We start from the raw sequence: 11,807 nt of genomic DNA on the forward strand, positions 1-11,807 counted from the left end.
CTCATCTCAGCCCAAACTGTCTCAGTCTGCTCCACGTAGTCTCCATTACTTTGTTCAAAGACATCGCAGTTCATCAAAGTTCGAATAACAAAGGGCAAGTTTTTGACAGTATTATAGCCAGTTTCACACTGCACTATTTTGCATTGATCCGTTGCTGCTTGTTATGACGCGCCTGGCGGCTAACGTACCTGTCGATCGCGTGTAAACGTGATTCAAACGATCCTCTTGCAGTACATAAGTTGTTCCAGCCAGATGAACCATTTTGTGCATAAAAAATCATTTATTCCACAATGCACGGCCACAGGGATAACAACGACTCCGCCACAGCGGTCAAAAACTTGTATGCCCTTCCGGATTCAACACCTGTCAATTACCTGTCATCTCTTCATTTATATACTGGAGCCGACAGCCCCATCTAGTGATCACAAACAAAACAAACAAAAAAATAAATAAATAAAAAGAAACAAAAAATACACATATTTGGCTCCAATAGACCATATAGTAACACTTAAAAGTATGTTCTCTCTTCAAATGATCCAAAAACATGTTTTTATAGAACAATGACAACAGAAAAGAGAACTTTTAACTTTATACTCTGAGCTCTGTGAGCGCTCCCCTGGAAGCTGTCAATCTCTAGAACAGACAAGTCTGCTCTGATGCATACTCTGCAAAAGGGAGGGGCGAGAACAACATCTGGGGACTTTGTCCACTCTCGGTCTTCTTATTCTTGTGAATTGGAACAGTACTAGGGCTGATGACGTTTTTGGAGTGCATAAGCACATGAGAACGCACAAGTACACATATTGAGAAATGGTCACAATCTCTCATCAGTCACAGAAGATTCCAGAGAATAGTTTAACTTCTAAATAAAAAGTTAAAACCACAGAAACATGGAGTGACTTCAGATGATTATCTCTCACAAACAGCTGGTCACTCACCTCTCTGCAGTGTTTGAGCTCTGGACTCAGATCCAGTACCCGGGAAGTATCCATCCCCAAAAGATGGATTCTTATTTCCACCTAAATGAAGATAAAGACTATGTGAGAAAAAAATAAGTCCAAACTGCAGAACTACTCTACTTTTTCTTTTTTTTCCCCCTCATCTATTTTTGTCTTGTCATGTAATCCAGTAAACATTCACACGATTAAACTAGTATTGAATAAAAACAATGACGCTTCTTTTATTCTTGGATAATCTAATATTCAAACCCCAGAACCTGACATTGTGATGCTACAGCACCATCTAGTGCTGGAATTGCTCAACTACATGCATTAAAAGGGAACAGAAATTTTCAAATTGATAAGTGCTAATCGTTATTATTAAAAGATTAACACTTGTCCCAGAAATAATTTTATGGTAGCTTAAGCCTACACTGGTTAATTCCAAATTTTTTGGGCCAGCACCCCTGTCCATCCATTATTCTACTCTACTGCCCCATCAAATAAGATTCTGGCAACTTAAATAAATTATTATTAATTACACCAATGGGAAATATTTTTCATTAAAAAATATAATATGAATAATAAACAATGCAAATGACAAAGACAGTTTCCCACACCAACAGCAAGCAACAACAGCTTGTTAGAAATGCCATTCATGATAATTGTTTAAAAGGGAAACAAGTTATTGAATTCAGCCAACCTCGGAAGGAAGCAAACTTTGGAAAACCGCTGGAAGCCCTGAGTCTGCTTTCTGCTTTCTGGCAGTTTATTTACTGCAGGCTGCTTCATTTAATAAACGGTTCAGAGAGCTTTATATTCTCTTTAATGCAAATTTGTTTTGCAACACGGCTTTTGTAAATGTTTGTCTTTGGCTGTGATTTTTGTTTAATGGACACCATATATGATGTACGACACTTCAATAGACAAAACCTAATTGATTAATTAATCAACCTCCCTTTTCTAACCACACGGGTGGATTTTTGGTTACATGACAATCTAGGATGGCACTTTTCCATCAGGACAACTTGGCTAAATACAACTCAGTAACATGACTGCGCTGTTAAATAAAATGTATTATTATTATGACAGCATTAGTATATGATAAAAAAAAAACAAAAAAAACGCAACAATAGAGGGCATACAAAAAACAAAACCTTGCTCCTCATTCTAGGGCCCAGCCCAAGCAGTCATTGCTATGGCAACACAGAAACACCCATGCCTGGCTGCAGCTCTGTGGCGCAGGTTGCAAAGATCACCGTTGCAACAGACGGTTGAAATATTTAACAAACTCCTTTCAACCTCATGCTGCTTACTTTATATTAAGCTTCCACATCTTGCAACTTGCGAGGTATTAGTTTCATTTTTACAAATCATTTCATAACCCATGAGAAATTGATAGAAATGTAAATTCTGATCCAACCATCCCCACTCTACCCTACTTTAAATGGGGCGTTAGTGATTCCATAAATCCGTCAGCTCCGTCATTTTCCAAAACACATGAAAAACTTCAAAGTGCTGATATGAAATCCAAAATTGGCCAATTTTTTTAAGATACATTTATATAGTCCAATAAAAATGGGATTAATTGGAATTAATTACATCTCTTTTTTTCCTTTTTTCTGACTTATGATCTTCTGTACGTTTGACAAAGACACAGCAAACTACTGCTGCAGACTTGCTTTTTAAGGGTTGAAAGGTCCACTCCCTCTACCACTATGCGCTTTGGGACAGTGTTGGTACCAGATCTGCTCGGGGCCCCACCCCTTCTTATGACGTCAACATATGGCAACTCCACTGCTTTTATTTAACATTTCATTGGTGACCTAAAGTAGAAAACAATCATTGTCAGTCTTGAGGGAAAGTACTGCGTTCTAAGACTGAGCTCTTCATCATGTGGCAACGTTCAGCCAATCATGTAGCGCAAGGTCACTGGAATGCGCAGGACCTGAGCAAATCTGGGGCCTGTTTCAGAAAGGAGGTTAAGTGAAAACTCTGAGTTTGTTAACCCTGAAATGAGGGAAACTCTGTGTTTTCTGTTTCAGAAAGGGAGGTAAGTTAAACCTGAGAAAGCAGAGTAAGTCAAGCCCGTTTCTGAAAGAGAGGTAACTTAAACTCAGAGTCAGTTACCATGGCAATTTACTCTGTGAACCTAACCTGGTCTGGAGTAGGTTTTCTTCAGAAAATCCAGAATTTATTTTGGTCTCCTCCCCTTTTTTAAAGAGGAAGAAGGTGTTTAAACACCTCATTGATTCTTTGGGGACATACAGTATTCATTGCACACATTTCAGTCACGTAGAGCGCATCAAAGGGAATGAAATGGCATGTCCTTTTATGGATGATCCTGTTTGTAAAGCCAGGTAGCTACTCTACTCCCATGATGTGCTCAAGGCTTACCTGCTTGAAGTATGTTTTTATATTTCATTTTCAGGTGCTGCCATGTTCTTTTGATGCCTGCAGGATTGCACCTATCCATGAAAACTAAATTAGGTTTAATAAAATACTGTTCTTCCAGTTTCACCTCTGATATTATAACAGTTAATTACTAACTACAAATTTTATCTTCAACAAGTCTAATTAGATTAATGTAATAATTACTGTCTCTAGAAAGTATTGGTCTACTTACTAATTTGTTTTACTTACTTATTAATTACTTTCTAAATCCCAAATCAACCTCAACCACTTGAACAATACAAGGAGAGACAAGAAACTGCACTTCTAATGCTTTCAAATAAACAATATTCAATTGCATGAATTAATCTTAAATTGACCAAAGTGTGTAACTAGAGGGAGAAAGTTCAAATCAAAATATACCTTTTAAAAATTTGATATTAAATCCACAATTTTTTTATAGTCTTTAATTTAATTACAGTGTTTATATGACTTAGGTAACTTAATTCATTACACCCAACACTGTATAAAAGTAATTAAAATGTAAACTTACGCATTGACTCTAGCAGCTATTTTCACCCAAGCTAACTCTCTTTCCTTCGCCGCTGCAGCCGTGTTGCCTTTTTTTTTAAATACATGTTCAAATTCTGCATATGCTTGCATAAGCACATCCAGTTCTGCTGGTGAGAAATATGCACACCTTTTTGTGTCTGACGCTGTTGCCATGGTGACTCATAATATCTGTGCTCCATTGATAATGGCTTTTTATAGTTGTGGTGCACGCGGTTAACTCAGAGTCAGTCAATTTAGAGTTGATTGAACTAACTCATTTCAGCTGTTCTGAAACCCAAAACTCAGAGTTTCCATCTCAGGATAAGTCAACTCAGAGTTCAAGTTTTAACTCAGAGTTGGTTGAACTTCCTTATTGAAACAGGCCCCTGGCAGCTGCAATGGTCCTTAGTGTGCGGTAGCGTTTAAAGGGCCTGTGGCTACAACTGGAGATATCAAAGCATCACCTTCGCCACAATAATGATGTCTGAAGATACTGGCAGTAAGGGTGGAGGTAACGAAATTAGCCTGTATGCAGAACAGTTATAAAAAATAAAATCAAACGTGAAGTTTGTTTACAGGATAAATTACCTATTACTTTCTGTTATGTTTTCATCTTTTGATAAAGCTGAAAAACCACATTGTCCCAGCGCAAAAATTTTGTCAAATGTTTTTTTTTCTTATGTCAAAATACACAATTTGATGATCATTGTAAAACACGGCTACAATTATATTCAAGTTTTTCTTGCTCTTTTCTCTGGTTAACAATTTTACCTTTATGCTCCAGTGCTCCTTTAAGTGCTTTCAATCATGTCAGTAGCACATTTAAGGTTTTTTTCGATGGTTTTAGTTGCTTGCATGAAATAGTCCTCTTGATAATGTTTGCAGATACGATCAAGGCTAAGCTGTATAAAACAAAGCAAGGATTTCCAACAAAGCTGCGGGAAGGCATGCAGAAACCGACATTTCGGAATCACTCTCACCTTCTGAAGACACAAACTGTCCGACAGCCAGAGAGCCTCCGCCCGACTCCACAAACTCCACCTCAGACACAATAATGTTGTCCTCCAGCACGGAGCCGCAGCCCATGCAGACCGCATCGCCCCTCGCCTGGTCAACATCGATGTCCGAGCTGCCGCAGTGCTTACACACCTTAGAGCTCATGGTTTGGCTCTGCAAACCACAAAAGCTGAAAAAAAAAACAAAAAAACATGAGAATGTCAAGTCTAGTTTTTTTTAAATACAAAAATTTAACCCTAACCCTCGCAAAGAGACTGTGCAATTCCTATCGACGTTGGCCAGAAAAATTGATAATGCTTATATGGGTTAGCTGTGAAGCCCCTTCAATCCAGCTATGGAAAACTTACTTTCTGAAGTTATTGGATTAGAGAGATTAAGATACCGTCTGAATTGGAAATTCTACACTTTCAAATACTTCAAAATTAAAAAAAGAGTGATGTGAATCGGAAGGATGTATATGTACAAGTTTATGTATAAATTGGTGACTTTTCTCAAATGTTTGCTTTAATTTATGCACATTCCCTTCGGTTTCGTTATCTGTATCAGAGCTGTATAGGTTTTGTCCTGTTTCTTTTTTTTTTTTTTTTTCTTCCCTGTTCTTTGTGTAAATGTTCAAAATACCCAATAAACATAATAAAAAAAAAGATAAATTTTTTGTCTTTTCATTGCTCCAGCCATCCACAGTAGCCATTTTCTAATATATATATATATATATATATATATATATATGCATACCATTTACATTTTGAAAACCCTTCCTGAATTTAATCTTTTATTTAAATATTTAAATCTAAACACTCAATGTGAGAATTTCCAATTTTATTTGAAGTTAGCCTTTTTTTTTATCATTTTGGAATTAATTTTACTCCATTCTATTCTTACTTTATTCCTAGACTGGGATTTGTAAAAAAAAAACAGAAATATTCCCAGTATGAAGGTTTATGAATGCTGACAAAAGCAACAACAAGCGTTTATCGTTATAACACTCCTGATGCCGCCGGATATGATGGGGTCCAAAAATTTAGATTTATTTTCACAAATCAAAATAGAAGCTCAGAATAAATCAATAAAATAAGAAATATGTTGGTGTGTGACAGAAACCCCTTAGGGCTCACAGCTTAGCCTGTGGGTGTCTGAGTTAGAGATAACAACAATCATTTATTAGTTTGAACACAGCTGAATGCAGTTAGATGACAGAATGCGACTAAACTATGTTGAAATTCAGAAATAAAGGCCAGGTTAACTTTACTAGCAACACAAAAACTAGAACGCCATCATTTACTAACATCAAGCTGGGTTTGGATTTAAAGCTGTCTTTTATTAGGGCAGCATAGCCTCATTACAGTCATTGGTGGTTTCCAGAGTTGATTCCTTCTTTTTTTTTTTTTTTATGTAAATATTTCTACAGAGCTTTACTTTTTTTTTTTTTTTTTTTTTTTTTTTTTACAAGCTGGCCAAAAGTTAGCTATAACAAGTAGGGGAGGGGGGCTGATGGGTTACTGTATACTGCATGGAGCAAGAACTCTCCACTCATGCTGGAACAGTCTCTGATTATTGAAAAAAAAAAAATCATGTATCAATGTATACAAATTTATGATGCTTTGAGCGTTTTATCCTTTTATGCACCGATTCAAAGGCAAATTCCACCATAAAAAACCTTAAAGAACCTTTCAATGCTAATGCAAGTTAAAAGCAGAGACAGCTGCCCTGTTTAAACACCTTCGCTCTGGAGTCATTGCTAACGTAAAGCCAAATAATCAAATGTACAGTGTATTTCCATAAAACCACAACTTTGACAATAACCACACCCCAAGCAGGATTGGAAATGAAAGGAAATTTATAAGATTCTCATCTTTACTTGGTTTGATCCCTAGATTGTGTCAAAACCTGCAGTTGGGGGAAATATCTAAACCATATTTCCAAAAAGTAATCCTTAGACAAAGACAAAGCTGTATCAGAGGTTTCCCTTTATTGATATGCTTTTTTTTTTTACATTATAGTCACTCTTAATGCTAGGGTGATAGCTCTATAACTGGTAGGGGGTCCCAAAAACTCCCTTTACATGTATGGTTAATACAACTATTCCTTATTTGTGCACATTATGGTTTTGATAAAAATCCTTTCACTAAAATGCCATCAGAATACTTATAATATTAAGTGCATCTCACCCCCCCTTCAGTGTCCACCACATTGGATCAGTCCATTTGCTGCACATGTTTAGAAAGGTCCAAACGAACAGCAGCAAACCATTTGAAAACAAACTGTGCAAAGAGCAGTGTTGCCAACTTAGTGCTTTTGTCGACTTTTCAGAACCCTCTAGAACCAAAAAGCGCCTATCGCCAAATCTAGCAACTTTTTTCTGCTACTGGAGACTTTGCCGACAACATATAGAAGCACCGAACTCTGCTCTCTAGAGCAAGTAGATTGGTAACCCCGCCTCCTGCTCTCCTCTATCTTGTCTGCTGTCATGAATCATGCAGCTGTTATTTCATACAAATTAAAAATGGAGAACAGATCAGCAGATCATGGCTTGTCTACAGTGAAAAGAAGGACTGGGTTATTTACTTTTGCCGTCGCCTTTTTGGAAACACAGGAAGGAGCAATCAGCTAAGTTAGAATAGGCTTAGTGATAAAAAAAAAAAAAAAATGGATTCCTTTTAAGACAGCATGAAAAATGCCAGCTGCAAATATTGCTAATGTGAAAAGAAAAAAAGGACAAAAGAACATAGAGGAAAACAACAAGGGATAAGAGAGGGACAAAACGCAGAAAAAATTATGTCTGTCTATTCTATAAACAGTTCTTTGTCTGTATAATAGGTCTGTTTTCAGGGGCATACCCAGAATTTTTTAATAATGGTGGCCAGGCAATAACCAGCGTACACTGAGGGGTGGCTGAAATGAATAGGCAGCAGAACCAATTGACTGAGTTTTTATCTTTAAATGCTTTTAAGTTGAAAGTGAAAGAATTTGAAGCAGCCTCAATAATCTGTAACTCTTTTAATTGATATGTTTTTATGCACCTGTCATTTATTTTAATGCATCTATGTTTCTGATGTAACTTTGCCACCTCTTGGCCAGGTTTCCATTGAAAAAGAGGTTTTTAATCAAAATGGGATCAGTTCCTGGTTAAATAAAGTTTAAATTATAAAAATAAATAAAAAACTCAGGGTCGATCTCTACTTTTCCAACAGGAAAATGAACGAGCAAAACATCCATATTTTCTGAATAACAACCAATTATACTTTCCTACAGCCTTTGCTAACAAATAGATGCATATATTTAAACATTCATGCTTTTTAGATAAAAGGTGAAGTGGATAAAATCTTTTCCACATTGTCATTATTTACCTATTTTTATCAATAATCATCCAGCATAAAATTGATATTTACAAGTACTAATATCTACATAAATTGATTATTTAATACGTTTTTATTAAAAACAGTTATTTATCTATGATTTCACTAAAGACTCCTAGATGACATATTTTCTCTTTAGCCCATAAAACACAAAATCTTGTTCTGAAAAGAGCATGAAATCTGTACTTACCACCTTTAAAGTTAGTATATTGATGTGCAGAATTAACTACAGCATTTTTGTTGTCAAACAATTGTGAATATATGAAGAAAAAAAAATAATTTTTTAAATATTCCACTTGATTATTACGCGGAAAGCAATGGTAGGGGTGGCCAATGAATGGTTAAGGGTGGCCATGGCCACCCCTGGATCCCATCTAGATCCGCCCTTGTCTGTTTTATGTGTTCTCAATTCAGGGGGCCTCCTATCCCTCTTTGCCTAGGGCCCCAAATGTCCTAAATCCGCCCCATACTGGGGCTGGTGTTGTACCTTTAAGGGATGCTCTGCCAAAAAGTGATCAGCAGTCTCTGCAGCTGTTGGACTTCAAGGTAGACAAACCTGAACAAAAGTCTTTCACAGACACATTTCAGTCTCTTTTTTGGATTATTATTGTTTTACTGTCCAAAGTTTAACCTGTAAGAGTGGAGATGATCAGTTTTTGGCAAAACCTTCACATGTCTGAGCAAGTGATTTACATTATAAGGGTCTAATCTGTCTTTATTCCGATTAGATTAACGGTTTCCAGCATATTATGACGCTACAGAGAGAAAGGAGTGACTCGGCAGGGACAGGACACCCCTCATCTTCATCATCAGTGACGTGGCACAGACCTTCATCCCCCTCCCTCGCTTCTACCGGCCAACAAACCACCCTGGAGAGGATGGTTGGATGAAAACAGATGTTATTTAGATGTTTTTCTTAGTTTGCTTTGTGTTTGGGTGGTCGTTACGAATCAGCGAGGAGTTAACGGGAGGCGGTGACAGCTGGGTGGGGGAGGCTAAAGAGGCGCAGAAAGCTGAACATCGGTAAACGGTGTAACTCCATGAAGCTGTGTGAGCCCTAACAGCCACAGTGTTTCCATACCTTCAGCTTCAGCCCGCTGGTGTCCGAGACGAGCAGCGTAACGTCACGCCAGGACGACGTCAGACTCCGTGAAACCTAAACTCTGAAAGTCTAAAATTGACTTTCACACTTTCTTATAGCAGCTTGAATCGCATGTGAAGATATCCGAGCGATGACACTTCACTTAAAGGTTGAAATACTGAAATACCGGCGCAATCCCCAACATAACAGCAACCACGTGTGTCCGATGCCCTGGGAGTTCGGGCGATACCAACCGATGAGAGAGGGGGGGCTGTGTGGGCTAAATAACTGCTGCAATAACAACAGGGCTTTATTAAATTTATAAATTATTGCCTCAATATTACAAGCAGCATGTTATTTAAAAAGTTTTAGGAAATAATGGTGTTAGTACAAAAAATATATATATAGGTTAATCACAGTTATCCCTATACTGTTTTGGCACATTCCAACTTCCTTCATCACTTTAAATAACCCGGTATATTTAAATAAAAAAATCAAATTAAATCATACATCTATTATTAATTATTTACTCCAACTTTACTAATCTTCCAGATAGATTTATGTAAGTTTGCAACACCTTCACATTTTGTAGTCTTGTTTTTGGGAGGGGTTTATTGGTTATTTTGCAATATTTCCATTCTTCCATACATTGTTTCCAAACATCTTTCTCCAAATCTCTCAGAATGTAAAAACTAATCTAGCCTGTAGGATTAGTTGAATTTAGTTTTATCTGGAATGTTCCTGGTAAATGGCCTGTGCTTTTATAGAGCTTTAAAGAAAACCCAAATTCCTTTACACTACATCAGGGGAGGATTTAGAAAATTTGGGGCCCTAGGCAAAGACAGGCAAGGGGCCCTATGAATTGAGAAGAAAAGAAAGAAGAAGTACACATAAAACAGACCCATTATAAAGATACAGAAATTGTATTAGAATATAGACATCCATTATTTGTTCTACGTTTTGCCCCTCTCTTCTATTCCCTTTTTCTTGTTTTCTTCTCTATATTTTGTATTCAGCTGACTTTTCATTTTTTCTCAAAAGGAAACTAATATTTTTTCCAAGCACCAAGCTCACTTAGCTGATTGCTCCTTCCTGTGTTTCCAAAAAGGCAACAGCAAAAGTAAATAACACAGTCCTTCTTTTCACTGCAGTCAGGCCATGATCTGTTTATCTGTTCTCCATTTTTTATTTGGATAAAATAACAGCTGCATGAATCATGACAGCAGACAAGACAGGAGAGTAGGAGGCGGGGTTACAAATCTACTTGCTCTGGAGAGCAGAGTTCGCTACTTTTATAGGTTGTCGCCAAAGTCTCCAGTAGCAGAAAAAAGTCATTAGATTTGGCACTAGGCCCTTTTTTGAAATAAAATTGCTAAAGGGGTCGAAATGTCACCAAATATAGCGACAAAAGCACTAAGTGGGTCACACTGCTCTTCGCATCGTGTTCATATGTTTTGCTGCTTGTTTGGACCTTTCTGAACATGTGCAGCAAATGGACTGATCCAATGTGGTTTTAATGGCATTTTAGTGAAAGAATTTTTATCAAAAACATAATTATGTGCACAAATAAGGAATAGTTATAATAACCACATATTTAAACAGAGTTCTATAGGGCCCCCAGGAACTTGGGGCTCTAGGCAACTGCCTAGGAATGCATATTGGTAAATCCCCCCAGCACTACATTCAGCAGCTCACACACACAGTCACGCACTACTGGTTGAGAGCTAAAGTGTAGCCACAGCTGTTGTGGGGCACGCTGACATCTGAATGGTTATTGTTTTGTTTAAATCTAACTGAAACATCTATAAATTTTTATCAAACTTGTCTTGGTCTGCCAATATTACAGCTTCTTCCCAATCGCCATCAGACAGCTGAATGTTGAAAACAAACTCTAAATAATGTCGCAGACTCTGTATCAAACTGTCCATATTAATGCATTCTTTTCCACTGTGTTTTTCCTCCCACAATGTTTACATCTGATCACTGCTGCACTTTAAGAAATTGAAATGTAATGAGAGCTGTACAAAATGAAATTTTGTTTTGTATACGCTCTGATTATGCAAAATGACAATAAATGTTGTCCAAGTTACACTACAGCAATGTTCTTTCCTCTTTTCCATTGACAAAAACATTTATAGTATGTAGAAAAACTTTATTTTATTCTGAACAGAAAAGGCCAACAAGAGGTGAAATTATCAGCAAAAAACATAAAAAAACAGGCAGTGTACTTAGTGCACTATAAATCAAATACAGATACACTGGCAGTTTATATTAAAATGCTTAACATGTTTTAAAATACATCATGGATCATAATCCAGAGACTGCTGTGTCTGTAACTACATTTATTTCAGTACAGTTTATTCTTTATAACCATTTTTTAGATGGAGAGACTGCATCTTACAGCTAGTAAGACCATAATAGGGATATCTAAACAGCTTCCTTTAATTACTTCACAACTTTATAGGACTGTGA

General features: G+C 37.0%; 1 protein-coding gene across 1 annotated transcript in view; it reads right to left on the reverse strand.

Annotated features, from left to right (window-relative positions):
• Positions 1–9,577, reverse strand: part of LOC119776007 (transcription factor IIIB 90 kDa subunit-like) — a 79,812-nt gene extending 70,235 nt beyond the window's left edge. Inside the window, exons 1-3 of the mRNA XM_038274201.1 lie at positions 9,336–9,577; positions 4,862–5,067; positions 939–1,019 (exon numbers count right to left, since the gene is read on the reverse strand). Of these exons, the coding sequence (XP_038130129.1) occupies positions 939–1,019; positions 4,862–5,042 (262 nt within the window). The 5' untranslated portion in view covers positions 5,043–5,067; positions 9,336–9,577. The remainder of the gene's footprint in view (positions 1–938; positions 1,020–4,861; positions 5,068–9,335) is intronic.
• Positions 9,578–11,807: the final 2,230 nt, after the last annotated feature.

The sequence above is a fragment of the Cyprinodon tularosa genome, unplaced genomic scaffold, assembly GCF_016077235.1.
Source record: "Cyprinodon tularosa strain WSP-4 unplaced genomic scaffold, ASM1607723v1 ctg120, whole genome shotgun sequence".
NCBI lineage: Eukaryota > Metazoa > Chordata > Actinopteri > Cyprinodontiformes > Cyprinodontidae > Cyprinodon > Cyprinodon tularosa.